The following is a 20,963-nucleotide window of genomic DNA, read 5'->3' as shown; positions in this document are numbered from 1 at the left end:
GGACCTTGAATGACCGGTGTTATGGAAACAACACAACAATGAACAGACATGGTTCCCTTTTGTTCCTGTAAGGTTTTTCTCTACTAATGTGTTTGTGAAATATTCTATTCCTCAAGTGCTATCGTGCCATACTGTTTGTAGAGAAGCTCATTACTGTCTCAATTGTGTCAAAATTAACTCACCCATAACGGTATCACATTACAGAGAGCATGCAGACTGTGTTTATTTGATTCTGTTTAAGAGCTAGTTTGTTTTGCATTTCCAGAATTAAAATGTCCAACCCCCAGCAGGATGAAACGAGACAGCTTGGGTAAGAATCATCAACCAAATTACCTCAAACCACATATTTACTGAACTCCTGCATGACAGTTAAGGCTTTTAAAATATACATCTATGTAGTGATATGCATGTGATATATATATATATATATATAGTGATATGTGGTAGCGAGTGAGGAGGTGAAGCTATCGTGCCATGTGATTTTAATGTTAGCTTAAACAAAAATCTAAATTAATCCAGCTATAGAAGCTCTTAGCTGTTGTCAGACTGTCTAAGGTTGCTTCCATGCTCAAACCATTTACTGAAAGTAAATGATTGTTAATTGTAGTGGCCGTCTTGCCATCAGCTTCTACAAATGTCATCAGTCAATTTTTTTCACGTTATTTCTTTACCTACTGTCAGTATTTAATTTTCTGAATCAATCAAAGGGATAAAAGGAAGCTGTGGGTGGTCACTATCCATGGTTATACTGGTAGGTAGAATCAATCAAAATGCTAACCTTTTTAATGGCACTTTAGGTGAGGACGATAGTTACATGGACAGCTATGAAATTGTTTCTCGCACCTCCTTCCCTGAGAATTGGCTGTGGGCAGATATCAAACTACCTCGTTGCCCTCGTCAGACACCAAACTGGTGAGGCAACAGAAATATACACATAAAAAAAATCATACCAAAAGCAATATTTCTTAGAAGGTTTTTTTGGCATGGAAACTGATAACACTTTTCTTTGTTTCAGTGACACCACATCAGTTATGAAATATGCTCCTCTTAAAGACTCATTAACAACCTGGCAGTTCATCGGCATTAGTCTGTCAAGAACTAACGGTGAGATTCTGTTTCTCTGTACAACTTTTTTTCTTTCGCTTTACAATAATTGTGGTTATAAGGGGCTCCTCTTGAGCAGATAACTACATGTTCTAGTTCGATACAGTCCCAGTCCTTTGTTGTATATCCCCCTCTTCGTCACCACATTATCTGTCTTGTTTTTCAGCCGTGAAATAACATCAAAAATCCATGGCCTGCCCAAAATGTTTCAGTATTCATTTGTTATGTTGATATTGGCATCTCAAAATCAGCACTCAAACCTTTGTTAGCTTGTTTGATTAATCGTTCAGTCCTAGAAGACTTTTAACAAGATCTGTCATAGAAATGTTTGGTTAACGAACATTTTGGTTTTAATCACTTAAAATTGTTTTGCCACTTCAGCTGTCTCCTTACCATCAAATTTCCCTCTTTCTTTTACTTTTGTTTTGTTTCATATTTATTTTTCCAGGTATCTGTGTGGCTGATCCATTAGAGGTCACTGTTCGGAAAGAGTTCTTTATTGATCTCAGATTGCCATACTCTGCTGTTCGTGGAGAGCAGCTGGAAATTAAGGCTATCCTCCACAACTATAGTCCTGACCTCATCACAGTGAGTCTGAGCTATTCAGCTCTTATGTTTCAGGACAGACGTTTGCCTCACAAATGAACAGTGCAGTTTTCACTGAATTTACTGAATCGAATTTTAATTTATTTCTACAGTCTGACTTACTGACTTTACTGACTATACAATATATACATAGTCAACCTCTGTTGATGCGGACATATTATACTTATATCTTCCCTTCAAAATGGAAATGGAAAATATTTTCCAACGTAAACTCATAGTATTTCAACCCTTCTTCACTACTCCTTATGTACTGGCTATATTCCTTGGTCAGTCTTAGACTTGAGTATGCATTACTGCAATATACAGCCAATATGCTTCGATACAGTGATTGAGGAACTCAGCTGGACACATTGTCGTAATACTCATACGTTGTTGTTGTTGTTTATTTTATAAAAAGGCACCGAACCATTTAGTGACCCCATGTGCTCTGGAATTATCTCTGTGTGATAACTTGTCTCCCCTTATTTATTCAGATTCTTTTCCTTTAATTTGTCATCGTCTCAGTGTCATTGTCTTTCAGTTTGAACCTCTCCATCTTTACATATTTCAAGGTGAAAGTGGTTCTATTTGAGGAGTTGCATGTGTGCAGTGCAGCTTATAAGCGTGGGAAATACGTTCAGGAGGTTGGTGCTGAACCCCTATCTACACGCTCTGTACCTTTCATCATTACTCCCATGAAGGAGGGACAATACCAAATTGAGGTCAAAGCAGCTGTCAAAGACTCATTTCTCAGTGATGGAATTAGGAAGATCCTGCAGGTGGTGGTAAGAGAAACACACTGTTGTTGCAGTAAAACTTTCAGCCTACAATGAAACAGTTAGTGTTCTTTTGATTAAATTGGAAACAAGGGCAAGAAACAATCTGTGAAATACTGAAAAACACTGTAACATTTAAGCCCCATTGCATTTCATGGAGTCAAGAGGTTTACTCAAAAATAGTTGTTATTCCTGATGTGTTTATTGACTGCTGTTTTTCCAGCCTAGAGGAGTGCTGATGAAATCTTCAAAGATTATAACACTTGACCCCACTAAGAAAGGTGTAGGTAAGTTTGAAATTGAAGTAGCCATAAGCACAAGGTTTATTTACTGTTTTTTTTATTCACTAATCTCCTCACGTCCAAACTGTCTTCTCCTTTAGACGGTAAACAAGAGGAAATTATCAACAGTGAAAGTGCTTTGGGAGATATGGTTCCACGTACACCTGTGAGCACAGTAATTTTTCTGACAGGTGAGATGAAGGGACATTTTTGGAAACTAGTGAATCTAATCTCATCCTGTAGCCAACTAGACTGGGTTGCAGTATGAAATAGAGGAAATGATTTACATAATTAACAATGAGTTCAGGTGGATCAGAGTTTGACACTGACGATGATTCAACTTTAATTGATATTATTCACTGCATGCCGGTGAAGAAATGTATAACTGAGGGAGTTCAGATCTGAGTAGAACGTGGCCCTGCACTATTTCATCTAGTTTGGTCTCTGTGGTTGTAGAGTTGATCATTAGTCGACTCCGCAGAGGAAAATATCTATGCATGTATCACCCCACATTTGTTGTTCACGTCAGTTCACACGTTTCCACGCACACAATAATACCATCACTGCAAATAAGGTGTGACTGCCTTACTGTTAGATCCTGAGGACTCCTGATGCTGTGTCACAAGAATTAAATAATGCAGTCACCTTTCTCTTAATGGACACTGCAGATGTAGAGAACAGTATGATTCCTGCAGTAATTTAATGAAAGGACCTGGATTCTATCAGTAATTGTGGGCAACTCACTTACCAAAGAGAAAATCAGTACTGATGCTTCTGTAAACCTGAAGATTGCATTGAGTGGCATGTGAAGGACATTATGAGACTCATTAATCAAACCCCTTATAGACTTTGCCCTATTCACAAACAAAATATATTTTGACTAACATTTCAATCCGTCGTAGATGAAGAAACTGTAAAAGAAAGTGAGGCAAAATTTATATTACATGTTCTCCGCCAAATACAGTATATAAAGTAGGATGCGGTCTGAGCATTTTAAAAACGTACAATTCAATGGCAAAATGAGCACCAAAATTCATAAACAACCTCATAGTAATAGGGCTTATAATGTATTTGGGAATATGATGAAATAGAGTGTCTGTAAAATTTCATTTTGCATTGTTAACTGTTATTGTTGACAAGGTTGTCTTTGTTTCTTAATTGTAAATGATTACTTTGTGGGGACCTTTTTGTGCGTCCACACAGGAAGAGAGCAGATATTATCATACAGCGCCATTAGTGGGAGCTCTCTGGGTGCTCTGATCAAACAGCCCTCAGGCTCTGGAGAGGGGAACATTGCCAACATGACCGAGCCTGTCATTGCAACCATGTATTTGGACAAAACCAATCAGTGGGAAAGTGTGGGCTTTGAGAAACGTAATGAAGCCATTCAACACATAAAGACCGGTACGCTGCATTTGTTAGTTACATAAATTCCAAAAGTCCAGTTTAACAGGACTCCAATAGACAAGATCCAGTAGAGAGTTTAGTGACGGTCAGATAAAAGCTTGTGTCCATTGTGTGTGTCCAGGCTACCTGAACGAACTTGCCTTCCGCAAAAGTGATGGGTCTTTTTCAGTATGGACCAGCCACCAAAGCAGCACCTGGTGAGGCACCCAAACATGATCTCATTCATAAATGTCTTTAACGCCTTTAATAGTTACAATGTTTGATGTATTTTATGTACAAATTAATAACCGAAAACAACTGTGCCACTGCTATACCATCTCTCCTCTCTAAGGTTGACAGCCTATGTTGCCAAGGTGTTTGCCATGGCCCATAATCTGATTGCAGTGCAAAGCAGCCACATCTGTGATGCCGTCAAGTTTCTGATTCTCAACACACAGCAATCTGATGGCATGTTTAGAGAAGTTGGAACGATTATTAATAGAGAAATGATTGTGCGTTCACTGACTTCAATAACACACATTTCTTAAACACGGTGGTAAGCTAAGACAATTGTAAAAGACACCTTTTCATGTGCATGTGTATGTGTAGGGTGATGTGTGCGGCACAGATTCAGACGCCTCCATGACGGCCTTCTGCCTCATTGCTATGCAGGAGTCACGCACACTATGTGCTGCCACTGTTAATGTGAGTATCTCTCATCCATCCAATGTTTTCTCTTTGACCTTCTTCTCTTTATTTTATCATGTAATGATTTCTGTCTCTGGCTTTTGAAAAAGGCTCACCAGTCAGTATTGCTGATACAATGAATCACAAGAGTATGATAGAGGGGTTAAACAGGACTCACTTACAAATTAAGCTACTGGCCACCACTGAACAGGTTAAAGCAATGCATAGCATTTGAATAATGAGTTGAGCTGACTTGAGATCTTGCAGCCACAAGAATTTGCAAAGATTTAATCAATCCTGTTCATCACAATAAATGTTAGAGATTGCAACCACCAAAGTTTTGTTCCTTACTTTGTGTGGCTGGCTACAGATAAACAAGGTGTCTGCTGATTAGCACTTAAGTCTCCTGTAGGTGTTCTGAAGATACCTAAATGAAGCCCTTAATACTTCATTGGCTTGCGATCCTAAAGTTCTAATCTGAAAGTCTATCTTTTCTGCATTTAAGAGTCATTTCACACTAAATTTAGGAGGAAAAAAACACTTACGCTCAATATCTAATCTCTAAAATTGCTCTGATCAATTGCTTTGTCAAAGTTTTTGAATATCTGTCCCACGAATTCCTCTGCCACCAGAATCACTGGATGTGAATGGAATTTCATTCATGGTGCTCACAGTGTTAAAAAGATGCATTTTAGCAATGATATCTCTTTCCAGAAACAGTGTCCTTGTTACTCTGGATAATCCCTAAACTTTTTGTGCCTACCTGCCCTTGAGTTTCAGCTACCCTCTTTTCACCAACACCAAATCCAGAAAGAATCTTTGTCTGCGCCTCCTGTGGGCGTGTGCCCTAATATGGCTACAAAAGACGACAGTAACGTCAGAGATGAGAGAGTCAGCTGCAAACACAAGAGCTGGATCTCAACTCTGCCACTCTGCCTGCCTCTTACTAAGCCTCTGGATATCATCATTAGCTGTCTTTTTCTTCTGTCCAGAGTCTGCCAGATAGTGTAGACAAAGCAGTGGCCTACCTGGAGAAGCGTCTGCCCAGCCTCACCAACCCATTTGCGGTTGCAATGACATCATACGCCCTGGCCAATGAAAACAAACTGAACCAGGAGATCCTCTTTAAGTTTGCTTCCCCAGGTTTCCTCACACAACATTCCTAAACATGATCAGAAACAAAATCTACTATTTGTTTACTTTGAGTGTGTGTGTGTGTGTGTGTGTGTGTGTCTGAGTGCAACAAAGTGCGATAGACATGAACACATATAAACACACGGGTTTTCAGGACTTTAAAGTAAATTAAGCTTATCACAATTACAGTATAGTAATAAAAATGTGTGTGTGTGTGTGTGTGTCTCTTACTATGTCTGTCTTCCAAAGATTTGTCACACTGGCCTGTAGCCAAGGGACATTTTTACACACTGGAGGCCACAGCTTACGCTCTTCTTGCTCTGGTCAAGGCTGAGGTGAGCATGTCCCAGTTTATGCATGTTTCATCATGCTAAAAAACACACACCAACAGAGAATTAATACGTTACTACATTAATAATAGAATAATGAATTTGCAGCGCATTTCTGTATTTGGACCGTGCTTTTTCTAAATCCTGCACATATTGTCAAATTGATGATGTTTTCTTAATTTGCTTAAGTTGCAGTGCGTTGAGCTACTCAGGACTGGTGTACCTGGGGACATTTATCTGTAACAAATGCAATTATAATCCATTATTCTGATAATTTACTCTGAACCACAAATGTCAACCTCATTTTGGTGCTAGAGGTAAAGTCAGGTGCCTTAATTTTCTTAATGACTGTCTTTACAAAATTTCACAGAGATTAATTTCATAGTTGTTTAGATTTTTCAGTCATTGGAGAAACACACTACAGACTCTTTAAACTATGATAAAAAGATTTTTTTACTGTAGTTTTTCAAGCTTCTCGTTCTGAAAGAATGAAAATTGGAAATGAATAAGGACTTCTACATTCACACAAATAATTTCAAAAAGCTAATAAACTGTCAACTTCAGAGATTTTAACCTTTTCTCGTCCTCTGTTAATAAAGGCCACTGATGCAGCCGGACCTATTGCTAGATGGCTCAACCAACAACAGCTGCAGGTAGACAGAGGCTTAGGCGAAATTCAGGTAACACATACATTTACAATATGTGTCTGTGGCAAAGCTTTTTAATATGAGTTTACTCCTTTTTTCTTAAGATAGATGGAATCAAGCCATTTATTATGTCACCCCTTCCAGGCTACTATAATGGTGTACCAGGCTGTGGCTGAGTACTGGACCAGTGTTAAAGAACCAGAGTATGATCTGGATGTGTCCATCTTCTTGCCAGACAGGTCAAGACCTGACAAGTTCAGAATCAACATGGGAAACTACTATGCCACGAGAATATCTAGAGTGAGAACACACACACACACACACACACACACAGAGTGCCTCATTAATGCTCCATTAATCATTTGTCTGGCCATATTGACCCGATTACAGCTCTCTTTTACACACTTTGCTTCACTTTGCACAGCACATTGTTTGGCACTGCAGAGCTCTCAACGGGGGCATCTGAGACTCCAGAGACTGCTCACACAAGCACACTCCTTCTGTGTTTTTATGATGTCTTATCATCTCTTGTGATTAGGGTTGCAAAATTCTGGGAATATTTAAGGTGAAAACTTTAGGAATTAACCAGAATTTGTGGGAATTTATGTGAATTTACGGGAAAAGCAGGAACACAATGTAAACTTACCAGTGTATTACCACTGGGTTGTATTTACATTATTATAAGTAGACATAATTAGGAGGCATAAATGGGAGAATCCACTGTGCATGCAGAGAGTTGTAATTTTATTGGATTCCTATTTACTGAAATGCTGACAAGCAACCAGGTGTTGCTGGATGCATGGTTACAATTGAATTAAATGGGCATAATTTAATTTTCAGAACTTTAGATTTTTGCATATTTCTTCAGTATGGGCTACAAAGCCAGTGTCGCTACTAGTGGTTGGATCACTACAGCAACTCAAACTACGTTTTCGTAACAAACCTGATGGCTGTAATCGCAGAGTCGATTTGTTTTTGTTTGTTTTTTTGTTTCAGTGTCCTTATAATGATGAGTAGTTATTATAGCACATTGTTTCTGGTCCATCTTTAATCACAGCACAACCAGCCGGTAACCTACCGGCTGCTCTCACAAAATCAGTGCAGCTCAGGCTTTAAGTTCACAAAACAACAGCAGAGACAGAGGAACAGTTCTAGTTTGGTGTTCAGTGGCTCCTGAGAGGAAATACCAGAGCTTTCTAACGATCAATATTGTTCACAAACTAGTCATTACCTTTGTTTGTCTGCATCTTGGTGCTTGGTAGGTATCTTCTTTTAGCTGCTGGATAGATAGCTAGATAGCTTCTATTCTTGTAATACTATTGATGATTCCCACTAATTGCTTTACGTTTGTATGTGTTTATTTACACATGTGCATATTTCAAAACTCAACAGTTCAACAGTATAAATAAGGATGTAAGAGTGATCGCGACAGGAAAAGGAGAAGCAACACTGAAAGTAAGTAAAATATTTTATTACCATTGTTGTAACCTATTTGAATCCAAGATGAGGTCAAGGACAAGTTTCGTAATGTTATGTGGGAATGCTTTAGAAATGTTAACATAATAGCTTCTCTTTTATTTTCACAGACTTGTATTTGTAAATGTAAGAAAATGCAGATGAATCGACATGTGCATTAGTTTGCATTTTGCAATGCTAAAGCCACCATACATAGAAATGACAAAATCATCTGTCAACAAAACATTGATGTATGCTGCTAACTCTCCCTTCAAATCTAACTCCAGAATACAGAATGCTGTATTGTGTATAACTGGGCTAATGGCAACACATTGTCTGCCAATTGTCACTGGATTGGTTTGGTTGTAATTATGTATTCTGCACAAAAACACATCCATGCACATTTACAGCCTTCGTACAGAGTACCATAACAGTCACAACCAAACATTGTTTTACCTTGTGACTCACTGAGGTTAGATTCTGAGGTCTCAGAACGAGGACAGTGAACTTCTGAGGGCAAAAATGTCAACCAACCTACCAACGTTTCAGCTCTACTGTTTCTTCATCTGAGTCAAAATGGACAAAGATATGAGATTAACACATGCTATATCCAGTCAACCTACAGTAGGTTTGCAGTTGCCATTCAATAGTTGGTTGAACAGGATTTCAGATCTAGTTAATAGAGGATCCAAAGGTGGGATTTACATTTTAATTTACACAACATTTTGATTTAATGTTAAATGATTGAGAAAATAAATACATTTTGAGCAATCGAGAAGTAATTTTTATTTTACAAAATTTGATTTTGCCTTTCTTTGGCCCTGTTTGAGGCCCTGACAGTTCCTCACTGCTCAAAGATGCACTTTTATCTATGTGACAGATGGTGTCGCTGCATTACGCTATGCCTAAAGAAAAGGAGAATGACTGTCACAAATTTAACTTGACTGTGCAGCTCTCACCAGGTAATTTGATGTGCTCTGTCTCTTTCTGTCGTGCTGTTGCTATTTTTGTGCCAGTGTTTGTCTGTTTTTATTTTAAAAAAACGAATAAACTAAATGCTTATCAAATGTTTTACTCCGGCAGAGAAAATGGATGAGGATGAGAAGATATACAAGCTCAAAATAGAGGTTTTGTAAGTACAGTGAGGAAATCATTCTGACAAGTACAGCAGTAACATGGATTTACTCAGTTGTAGAGGTCTTAGAAGTCATTAATTACCAGAAATTAGCAACAGTTATAATAGAATTACATTTACATTAGGTCTACCTCGGGGCAACACTAATGGGAAATGCGAAATGGGAAAACTGACAGCAAATTAGTTGATTCAATTGATTTATCATTAACTTAACTCAACCAAAATAACCACATCAATGGTGCCTTCTTTCATATGTGATTATTTTCATTATTCTATCCATCTTCTATACAGGTTTATGGACCAGGAGCGCGATGCAACGATGTCCGTTTTGGATATTGGCTTGTTAACTGGCTTCATCGTTAACACAAAAGACCTGGACCAAGTAAGAACTTATATACAAGAACCTATATGCACACATAAATACAAACATGGTGCTTAGAATAAAGCCAAATTCAAACCCAAATGAACAGGAAAGTAAGACAAAAGTTTACTTTGTGTAAAAAGAAAGTCAAAACCAGGTAGACAGTCGGATCAGACAAATGAATCAGGCAGAGAATCATCAAACTGTGGGTCAGGCAGGCAAGAACAGCAAAAACAGAGTAGAAATAGACCTGCGTATAAATACTGCTATAGTCTGATCAGAGCAATGGGGAGCAGGAGAGAGAGTACGTAGAGATGATTAGGTGATGGGAATGGCAGGAAAAGACTGGATCTGTAATGAAAGGGAAAGTTAGTTTGACAGGTAAAATGCTGTGTAGGTAAGTGAAACTGTAACTGCGTGTTTTTGTGTGTGTAGTTGGCCAAAGGACCTGACTACGTAATTGCAAAATATGAAATGAACACAGTTCTGTCAGAAAGAGCCTCACTCATCATTTACCTGGACAAGGTAGGATTTCTTCCCTCTGTCTAGATTTCTCAAAAGCTTTCATTGGAACTACATTCTACCAAAGAAAAAGTCCCCATGAAGCCTGTCGGCAGTAAGGTCTGCTATTGTGTATGTGCATTTTACAGCAAATAAACAGTTTCTCTCTCATGCAGGTTTCTCATACAAGACCACAGGAGATCAATTTTAGGATCCATCAGATACTGAAAGTGGGAGTCTTACAACCAGCTGCTGTGTCCGTCTATGAATACTATGACCGTGAGTATCAGAGACATTAAGAAACATATGCGACCTCAGACAAATGTATCAACAATGAAATAGCAAAAAACAAAATTAAGAAAAACGTTTTTGTTTGTTTGTCAGTGCCTTTTGAAATAACTCAAAGAACTGTTCCGAAAGGGATTCATAAGAACATTTTCTGATCTCCCACCAGTCGCATATTCATGTGTGTAAATAGGTCATTGTTCATCAAGGCGATAATAGTCAATGTCCTCAAGCATGTTCAGTTAATGCAGCTTGTATTCATTGCTAGAAATAGTGCATGTGACAGAGAATATAAGGATACATGTATGGTACATTTTTAAGATATTTAATTTACATTTGCTGATGTGCTAAGACCAATATGATCAGTCAACACAAGATATCCTGTTGCAGAGACACCTTGTATGAAATTCTACCACACACAGAGGAGGAATGGAGAGCTACTGAAGTTCTGTAAAAATGATGAATGCACATGTGCTGAAGGTAAACAACTGTCTAAGCATGAATTTGTTAAATTTGAAAGTCTTGGGGGAGAATTCCGTGAAAAGGAACACCAACATGTTGCTTTGAGGATGCTTCCCTCCATTTTTTGTTCATTTAAAATACATTGGTTCTGACGTAGCTACGTTTGAGGTATAGTACAAAATAATGGCACACATGATGAACAGGAGGTTTGTGTGCTCAAAACGTTCTAAGCACCGTAAGGCAAGTGTAGGCACTGGGACATGCCTACTGTATTGTGCACTATATTTACCCTCCATCGTCTCCATGGCATGCACACTAGTTACTGTTAACAATCTCACAGTGCAATGCATCATGATTGACAGATGCAAAAATGTGTCCAACATGCCACCGTCACTGATGATGTACAATTATGATTATTAGTGACTCTTTACTGCCAACTAAAGAGAAAACCATCTGGCATCTATTATACATAGGATAATGAATAAGTAAATGCGTGATTTTCAACAAAGGGTATTGTTTATTTGGATCAGGTGCTGCTGTCTGGCCAGAAGCGGTTGATTGGTCTGATGCTTTATAAAAACTATGAACAAAAGACAGAGTAGCTCAATACACAGGTTATAACTAGAGCTACACTCACATATGCCCAAAACATGCCCATGTGCTCATTCATTTGAGTCGTAAGTTGTGTATTTAGTTTGTGCCCACTGTGTATTTCCAGAGGACTGTAGTATGCAGAAAAAGGACAAAATCAGCAATGATGACCGCATTCTGAAGGCATGTGACACCCGCAATATAGATTTTGGTAAGAGTGTTTGTAAGTCAGTGGCTTGTGAATGTGTGTGTGTGTGTGTTTGTGTGAGAGAGAGAGAGAGAGAGAGAGAGAGAGCAAGCAAGTGATATAACAATCTGCAATTTGTCCTCTTTTAGTGTACAAAGTAAGAATGGAAAATTTTACAGAAGGCTTGGCCACTGACATGTGGACAGCACGGATAATGGCCGTCACTAGAGAAGGTAGGTATTAACCTCCTCTTTCTCCTTTAGTGCTTCTGGGCACACAGAAAAATCCAGTCATTTAGACATAATACAGCATTCATTCATTCATTCATTCATTCATTTCAGTCAGCTGGGATTGGCTCCATGACCCTTAAGGGTACGCGGTGTAGATAATTTATAAACCTGTAGTTGTTATAATTTCAGTAAGATGCATGTCAACAGGGGATAGAGGAAGTCGGCATGGATGGTGGACGTTTGTTCCTTAAAAAGTGACATAACAGTCTCCCAGATTATGTTTCCAGACAGGCAGAAAAGTTCTCTATGAAACGTGCTTTTAGGCAGTCAGTGGTGTTTTCTTGTGCTGTATTCTCATCTTCTACTATATATTTAAATTGCAGGGAATACTGATCTGGGTCTTGAGGGTAAACTACGCACGTTCTTCGGTCACCCGCACTGCAGATCCACTTTAGATCTGAGGACAGACAAAACCTACCTTATCATGGGCACGTCCAAAGATATTCACAAAGATGAATTGTGAGTTTATTGTGTGTGTATGTGTGTGTGTGTGTGTGTGTGTGTGTGTGTGTGTGTGTGTGTGTGCATGTATGCAAATGTGTGTTCATACTCTACAACTGATAATACCGCTCATCACAATTTAAGCATTTTTACCGTTTCCCTGCTTTCTTTTATTGCATATATTGTAATTGAGCAGATTACTAGTATTCCTACATGGTAAGTCATGGTAAGAAGGAAGGCATTACGCTGCTTGCACTGGTCACAGCATAACACAAAAATAGAGCTGTAGATGCAAAAATGTTTTGTGAGGCAGGAAGATACATTTGTACTATCTATGAAATGTAAATATACAAATAGCAGGCAACATGAAGAACCAATGTATTTGTCACTTGGCTCTCCTCAGTTTTCAGTATTTCCTTGGTGAAGGAACCTGGATCGAGTACTGGCCCACTGAAGCAGAGTGTCAGACTGAGGAGCACAGATCTACCTGTTTGGGTTTGCAGCAGATGGTCCTGCAGCAGGAAGTCTTTGGCTGTCAGCAGTAGTGAAAACTGAAAGAAACACATTTGTTGGATTGCTTTATTTTTGCATTACTCTCATTTCAACCTTTGAGTGCTTTGAGATACGAGTTTTGGAAAGGTCACAATGACTCATCCTATTGATTGTTAAATCAACATCACATTCATCACATTAAATTCTGGAGCAGATCTGGATCCAACACACTAATAAGCAATAATATTGACCGAATTGTATCACTGGTGTCCATGTCAAATGAATGGTGTGGTGCAACTAAACATACAACAAAACATTGTTTCAACTTCATTCTTACAGTCTTGGAAATGTATCCAGACATATGTTTGCTCATGTGGGAATTCTTGAATCCTTAATTTTGAATTCCTGAATCGTTTGGTCTCTCTCTCTCTTAATTAAAAGAGTTTGGTCTAGACCTGCTCTTTATGTAAAGGGTCTTGAGATAACGCTGTTGTGAATTGGCGTAATAAGAATAAAGATTGATTGACTGATTGATGACATATATGGTGATTGTGTTTGCAGATTTGCATATCATTGCAGTGAAATACAATTTCAGTGGATGCAAAATCAACACAGTTCGATTCACAGCGACACACTTATTGATGAATTTAGCAAGCAATAAAGTTATTGATACAGACCAAGGAGTGAAGGATGTAATATTAATTTAACTCATTTCACCTTTGTCTTACAAAACTTCCGTCCAGTTTGCAGGTTTTGTTTGATAAATTAGGCAACTGTGGTCTTGCAAATGATGCCAGTGAATTCCCGTAAATCTTGTTTTGAGTTTGCACAGTGATGTGTCACACCAGACACAGCAAACAGAGTTCAGAACAATGGTGAAATGTTTTGTTGATCCAATATTCATCCAATGTGCATCCAATAGATCCTAGTAAAGATACTCATTATGTGTGTAATCCATGCTGGATCACACAATCCTCATTTGAATGAGTGCGTTTTTTGACTAATTGGGTGGAGCACAACTTCGACACATAATAACAGCAAATCAGTAAATGCATTTGTCAGGGTTCCTCAGTTTGAAGTATGTCCTAAACAGCATGTGGTTCTTTCTCTTTCCCCGACACTCGGCTCCCAATGTGTTGCAGGTGGGAACACCACAAAACATCTTTGTGGAGTTTCAAGACTCCACCAAAGTTTTCTATCATGACTACAAAGATAATCTTCGGCTGTCACAAGCCTGTAGTAAGACCATCCAATCATTTCGCTCAGCCCAAAGGGCGACAAAATGGTGCCCACTTCTGGGAGAAATACAGCAATTTCTGTAAAACTGTGCAGAAGCTTTGATTCGAAAATTTGATTGAAATATTTATCTTGGGGCTGGAGGGTTTACCACGGCGTCCGCTTCTGAAAAGTGGATACAACAGCAGTAGCATTTTAGTATTGCACCTATAGTGCGTGTGTGTGTGTGTGTGTGTGTATAATAAATATGTAAAGAGAGAGAGAGTCAACGGAAGCCAGGGGAAGTCAAGCGTCAGGTCAAGTGAGCATTTTATCAACTTTGAAAAGTGAACTATTTGAAATGCCAAATCTTTACCTTTCCTTGATATTCCTTATTCTGATCTAAGAATATAACCATTGTGTTTTTATACTGCACGTGCGATTGCAATATGTATTTTACATGTTTTGGAAAGGTCACAATAATTCATCCTGTTGATAAAAATGAAGTGTTCCTTCATAGTACAGTCTGTGTCTCATATAAGATCTATACAATATGGAAAAACTGTCAGCTATGCTGGCGATGTGGTTCCACAGGTGGTGATGTCGCTTGTTCAACCCAGAACTTCGCTGAATCCTGCTGACTGTGGTGATCCGCTGATGCCACCAGCAGGCCAAAGCTCTCAGTGCAGCAAAATATCTAAACCTACAAAACAAATGATGTTTCCATCAGCCTCAGCTGCACATTGCTTTCAGTGCTCATTAGCAAATGTTATTGTAATTTAGGTAATACAAGAGCCTTCTCTGATACCAAGTTTGAATTCTTGTTTTTCTCGAAACATTATTCTAAAATGCATGGAGCAGTAAAAAGGAAAAATTTGGTGTGTGAGGCATTATTGGTGGCATTTATATAGATGAAGCTAATCCTGTAGCCCTGTGCATTAAAATCTGTTGTTGGAACTGCCACCATACCTCAGAGGCACAAGTTGAGGCTCTGTGAGACTTATATTTGATTTATATATTTATATATGATTAATAAATCAGTCTCACAGAGCCCCAGTTTACACCTCTGAGGTATTACCATTAAACTGGAGTTAAAGGGTAGCTTCTGACTATACCATTTCTATATTGCAGCAAACAGAATGTTTAGAAGAGTCCTTGAGGATACCATAAGAGCCTCCTGCGTTTCTCCTACATCACCTGGTTTGTAAACGTCTGCTTACCTCTGTGACGACAATGTAATGGTGAAAGGACTCAAGCTGAGGCCAAGGCTGACGATAGTTTCTCTTTAAATATTACTAGGTTAATCAATATTAAAACAACAAAGGCCTGCCTCCGTTATTCTGGACTTTACGCACATGACTTTACGTGAACATTTTGACCTGCAGTTTCACAGATGACCGTCAGGGGGCAGCAAGTTGTCGCAGTGCCGTTGTAGTCTGCCAGAATTAAAAACGGCGAAGAAGTATTGAGTGACGCAGTTCCTTTAGCCCAGCCGCTGGGTAATGTTGCTGTTCCTGGAGGATAAAAGACTCGCACTTTATCTTTGAGGACAGACAGTGTGGACCAACACGGAAACAACGCGACATTATAAAGTGCCGAGTGGCTCGTTAAACTTTGTGAATCACGTAAGAGAAAAGCTGGTTAGTTTTCCGGACTGAGGTGCCAGAAGACACCGCTATGGCCAAGGTACAAGTGTTAAATGTGGCTGTGCTGGACAACCCGAGCCCGTTTGGAAACCCGTTTCAGTTTGAAATAACGTTTGAGTGCATGGAGGATTTGCCGGAAGGTGGGTATTGTTTTCAGCTAACGTGTGTATTGTTCATCAGTTTAGCTATTCAACACCAGCTACCCCTCTGGGCTTATCTTGCTCAAGGTGTCACTTGTAACTTATATAGATGGCGAGCACCGTGTGCGATCGATAAATACGCCATTTTGTGCAAAGGTACACCAATATTAGTAGATGTTGTGGCTGGTTAGTGATAGCTCATCTGACAAGTAATTAAAAATTGGCGCTGGCGCGTTCGTGCTCAGAGTCCCGCCTCCTGCCTGCAGTGATTGGTTCGGGCACGTGACTCGGAGTTTTTTTCCGAGGAGCTGATTGGTTGATCGCGTAACGTTACTGTAGTAACGGACAAGCTCAACGAGTTGCCGCGAACCGCGGGGGGAGACAACAGGGAAGTATTGTCGCATGTGTACTGGGAATGCATACGGTCAGTTTACCTGCGGGGACATTACCTGTGCAGCTGACTACTGTGGAAACATTAAGTGCCACCAGCCTGTGTAACTAATCTGATTGTTGTGTAGCATTTTCTGGGGTGAAAACAACACGGTTTAGTTTGCACTGGTGGGTGAAGACGTCACATTAAGCTATTGTGTATAGAGAAGCAGGGACAAAACAGTGCATGCGCTCAATATCAAGTCACGTGAAGCAATCGCAATCAGATTTATAACTGATTTTACGATCAGCTTTATTATGTGATGTGACATATGACAGACAAATTGCCTACAAACTAACTAAGTATTAAACCATGTTGCATTTCTTACATTTCAGTTGTCCAATTCTAACAAGCTGAGTTGTGCTTAAATTTTAAGGAAGCCTCTTAAAAATTTGGTGAGAAAATACAGGATATCAATATCACCTTCAAATATTATGGGAGTGACTCCGTACTACCAAACAGCTAGCACCCCAAAATGCTCCTATCTTATTTCTTAAACTTATTTGTATTGTGGTGGTGATGGCAGAAGGCTCAGTAGCAGATATGTCTAAATCTGAGCTAAAAGAACTGAACTATGGAGCTAACAGCCATTCGTCAGTATACCTCAGTGTAAGTCTCGTGTGTGTGTGTGTGTGTGTGTGTGCGCGTGCGTGTGTGTGTGTGTGTGTGTGTGTGTGTGTGTGTGTGTGGCATGTCAGATCTGGAGTGGAAGATCATCTATGTGGGTTCAGCTGAGAGCGAGGAATACGACCAGGTGCTGGACTCTGTTCTAGTTGGCCCAGTACCGGCTGGCAGACACATGTTTGTGTTTCAGGTAAGTTGGCTGTGGTTAAGCTGTTTCCTCTCATCCTGTCTAAGCTAGAACACATAACCTATGGAATACTAGGACTAAAAATAGAGGAGTGTAGGTAAATCTGTTTAATTTCCCTGGGTGTTTTTGCTTGGTACTCCATTAAAAGAATGATTGCCATGGTTTACTTTGATCTGATTTCTTCCTCCTTGTGTTCCTGTCTGTCCTCCTTAGGCCGATGCTCCTAACACAGGGCTGATTCCAGAGAGTGACGCTGTAGGAGTGACTGTAGCCCTCATAACCTGCACCTACCGTGGACAGGAGTTCATCCGTATTGGTTACTATGTCAACAATGAATACACAGACCCTGAACTACGGGAAAACCCACCTCTCAAACCAGACTACATGCAGGTAACACACACAAGTGCACTCAGAGATGACAGCCATTGACTGTCACAACGATCTGTACTTACTAGACTGAATCTCTATCTTTTAATGCCAATAACACTTGACCTGCTGAAAGCTTAAACATATGCTACAGTACATGGGCCATGCTTGTGAAAAGGGTCTATTGAAATATGCACTGGTGTCTACTTCCCTCTGGTGCTCTGATATTTTAGTTACAGGCAACAGTAGCACCAAGAAAGAAGTACAACATGAGCTGTTTATAGAGTTAATATATAGTTCTTTTTTTCCCCTTTTTTGTAGTTTTTTTTAATTTTTTTATTATATAGTATGTGTCAGTTCAGGTACGGTGTAGGAAAATGTTATAATTTCAACATTGGAATCTATCACTAGAATTTAAAGTTTGTTTTGTTGTTAAAGTGATTTTTTTTTTTTTTTTTTTTTTTTTTTTTACAAGTTTAAATAATAGAACTGAGACCTTATTGCATTAGGTTACTGTTCTAGGGCTGAGATCATTTGTCAATTAATTGATTGACAATGTTTATAATCAATTAATTAAATCAGGGGGGCTCTATTAGCAAAAATGGAATGAAGAATCCATTATTATCAAGTCATGTTTTTGTTAAAAATGAGCCCTCTATATCTAAATAGGGAGCAGGTCCTCTTTCAGAGTCCGCCATGTTGCATTGACGTGCTTCTGGAATGGCCCAGGGCAGACAACAAGAGTATTTTTACACTGAAGTGGCAACTTGAATTTGGTGGCGCAAATACACTAGTTCAAAGACAAAGAAGAAAGAAGAGGAATACCATTTTGTGTTGTGACAAACGGAGGATCACGCATTTTATTTAAGAAAAGAAAAAGCACTGGAGTGTGAATCCTACATGCTCGGAGAGGGAGGGGTGAGGCGAGGGGTATTCAGGAGTTGCTTTCTCACCACCAGATGCCACAGGGGTGCAAAAAACACTGGACTTGGGGTGACGGAACCTTTTCCATTGCTGCCCTCACCCTCTGGAACTCCCTAAACACATTAGAGACTGCACCGAACCCTCCATGTTCAAAAAACTTATCAAAACTCACCTCTTCAGAACTGTTTTTAATGTGTTATTATCGTTGTCATTGTGTGAAGTGCCTTTGAGTTCCTAGAAAAGCGCTCTATAAATGTTTTTTATTGTATTTATTATCATTATTATTATTATTATTAGTCACATTTTGGCAAAAATCACTGTTTTGAATCCAAAATAGGTCATTCATATGGAACCGGTGAGATTTTGAAATTGGTGAATGCAGGACAAATACAACATAGCCTTTTTATATATCACCATAATTTGCTTTCACTGTTACAATAACATCACAAATCAGGAAGTTGGAGTCAATCATTTTCTGACATTTAAAAGATTTGACAGATAATGGTTTAACCGGAACAATATATTCACCACTTGCAGCCTTATAACACTCAATGAAGGACAAGTTGCTTGATAAAGTGTGATAACAGACGGTTCCACCACCTTCATACGCAAGTCTCTGTTTCCCAAGTCTCAATCAAATAGTTTGAAAAGCTGAAACACGCCACTGAGGTTTTCTATTCATCCTCTGAGCAAAGCTTTAGCAGCATGCCACTTTTAACAAAGATAAAAATGGCTTCAGTTTTGTTGGCATTCAACAACAACACACTTTATTATCCACAGAATGCATAGTCAAAACTGCATGGGAGCTTAGTTTTTATTTAATGCTATCAAGATATGTTTTTTTTTTAATCTTGTTGAAATGATAAGGTAGAGACTCATTTATCTTATAGTATAGACATAAAAACTCCAGTATCATGTTTCAGTGACGTTGCTTTCATTCTCTCAGCTCCAGAGGAATATTTTGGCCTCGAACCCCCGTGTCACCCGCTTCCATATCAACTGGGAGGGCTCGGCAGACAAGATGGAGGACAGCGAGAACGTTGACCCGTCTCCAAACATCGGCGGCATGCTCCCTCCGTCCTGTATACCAGGAAAGATGCCTCCTCTTGGACTGATGCCAGACAACTCCATGGACTGCATGTAAGAATCATCAGATTAACATAATGGACAAGGAGCTCTTCTTACCTGTACACTCACCCACTTCACAAAGACTCATTTGCACAAGGAGGCCGTAGGTGTATCAACACATGGACATTAACCAGGAGCAGGGACTTTATTTTTATACAGCATACACAAATGGGATGGATCTAGACTGGTTGCAGACTTCTTTCTTGTTCACTCTCCCTTCAAATACACACACAGATCAACACAACCAACATTGCCTTATTTTCCAGTATCTCTGCCTTGGATAATGTTGAAGCTGAATCAGAAAGTTTGAGTCATGAGGATGGGGCAATCTGAAGGCAGGCCTGCCATATCCTCACAGCCCTAAGTCTTAGAAGTCATACTCACACAGGGACCTGTTTGGTACCCACACTGTGCTCCTCATTTTGTCCCATTGAGCACAGCTATGGGTGGTGCTCTGAATGTCACAACACCACCCAGTACAGCACTACCTGTTGATGATAATAAAGTATTACATTGTTCTGAAGGCATGTCTCATCTGCAGTGCCCATGGAACCAAATCTTGGGTTTGAAATATGGGCCATGTTCAGGGGCCTGTTACAAAACGTAGCTTTACTTTCTGTTACAGAATACAACCTTCCAAAAAAATGTAACTGTAGATAACTCGGCAAACCTGCCTCTTCAAATGGGCCCCCAGTTCAGATAATGCTCTGTGAAATGTTACATAAGATGTCCATAATTATGCACAAAACAGGTTCTTTAACAAGACGAAGGAGGAGACATTGATGCCATATTGCTGTCAAGTTGTTCAAGCTCGCTGTACATAATGTTCTTCCCAGTGCTTATTTTGTCTTCAAAATGAGAGGACATGTTTTCTTTTTGTACTTACTATATATTCTCTGTCAGTATTTGTAACAACTACAACGGGGGTTAATAAAGTTTGTTTTGTGAAGCCTGCGATGCTCTCTGGTTATCACCACATCTTACTTACACAGCTGCTTTCCACCTTGACTAGTGAGGAGGCAGCAGCAGCAGCAGCAGCAGCAGTGTGTGTGTGTGTGTGTGTGTGTGTGTGTGTGTGTGTGTGTGTGTGTGTGTGTGTGTGTGTGTGTTGCGCATCGGCCCACTCTTTCCCCTCCCCACTCTGGCTCATTTTTCTTTTTCCAATTTCATTCAT

General features: G+C 39.4%; 2 protein-coding genes across 2 annotated transcripts in view; both read left to right on the top strand.

The window, feature by feature from the left end:
- LOC139198637 (complement C3-like) overlaps window positions 1-13,182 on the top strand; it is a 29,168-nt gene extending 15,986 nt beyond the window's left edge. Inside the window, exons 17-42 of the mRNA XM_070827544.1 lie at window positions 266-322; window positions 789-912; window positions 1,016-1,104; window positions 1,553-1,692; window positions 2,262-2,474; window positions 2,689-2,752; window positions 2,848-2,937; window positions 3,950-4,150; window positions 4,275-4,350; window positions 4,485-4,644; window positions 4,742-4,837; window positions 5,812-5,962; window positions 6,203-6,288; window positions 6,882-6,962; window positions 7,074-7,229; window positions 8,322-8,384; window positions 9,265-9,346; window positions 9,468-9,516; window positions 9,811-9,901; window positions 10,316-10,405; window positions 10,558-10,660; window positions 11,057-11,146; window positions 11,847-11,930; window positions 12,056-12,139; window positions 12,520-12,655; window positions 13,041-13,182. Coding sequence (XP_070683645.1) covers window positions 266-322; window positions 789-912; window positions 1,016-1,104; window positions 1,553-1,692; window positions 2,262-2,474; window positions 2,689-2,752; window positions 2,848-2,937; window positions 3,950-4,150; window positions 4,275-4,350; window positions 4,485-4,644; window positions 4,742-4,837; window positions 5,812-5,962; window positions 6,203-6,288; window positions 6,882-6,962; window positions 7,074-7,229; window positions 8,322-8,384; window positions 9,265-9,346; window positions 9,468-9,516; window positions 9,811-9,901; window positions 10,316-10,405; window positions 10,558-10,660; window positions 11,057-11,146; window positions 11,847-11,930; window positions 12,056-12,139; window positions 12,520-12,655; window positions 13,041-13,182 — 2,798 coding nt within the window. The remainder of the gene's footprint in view (window positions 1-265; window positions 323-788; window positions 913-1,015; window positions 1,105-1,552; window positions 1,693-2,261; window positions 2,475-2,688; window positions 2,753-2,847; window positions 2,938-3,949; window positions 4,151-4,274; window positions 4,351-4,484; window positions 4,645-4,741; window positions 4,838-5,811; window positions 5,963-6,202; window positions 6,289-6,881; window positions 6,963-7,073; window positions 7,230-8,321; window positions 8,385-9,264; window positions 9,347-9,467; window positions 9,517-9,810; window positions 9,902-10,315; window positions 10,406-10,557; window positions 10,661-11,056; window positions 11,147-11,846; window positions 11,931-12,055; window positions 12,140-12,519; window positions 12,656-13,040) is intronic.
- A 2,657-nt stretch (window positions 13,183-15,839) lies between these two features.
- asf1bb (anti-silencing function 1Bb histone chaperone) lies at window positions 15,840-20,738 on the top strand. The gene is made up of 4 exons (XM_070827593.1): window positions 15,840-16,130; window positions 17,259-17,374; window positions 17,585-17,761; window positions 19,608-20,738. The coding sequence occupies exons 1-4, from the start codon at window positions 16,022-16,024 to the stop codon at window positions 19,803-19,805; spliced, it is 600 nt and encodes a 199-aa protein (XP_070683694.1). The 5' UTR covers window positions 15,840-16,021; the 3' UTR covers window positions 19,806-20,738.
- Window positions 20,739-20,963: the final 225 nt, after the last annotated feature.

The sequence above is a fragment of the Pempheris klunzingeri genome, chromosome 3 (genome assembly GCF_042242105.1).
Source record: "Pempheris klunzingeri isolate RE-2024b chromosome 3, fPemKlu1.hap1, whole genome shotgun sequence".
Classification (NCBI taxonomy): domain Eukaryota; kingdom Metazoa; phylum Chordata; class Actinopteri; order Acropomatiformes; family Pempheridae; genus Pempheris; species Pempheris klunzingeri.
This window is presented reverse-complemented; position numbering and strand designations above follow the sequence as displayed.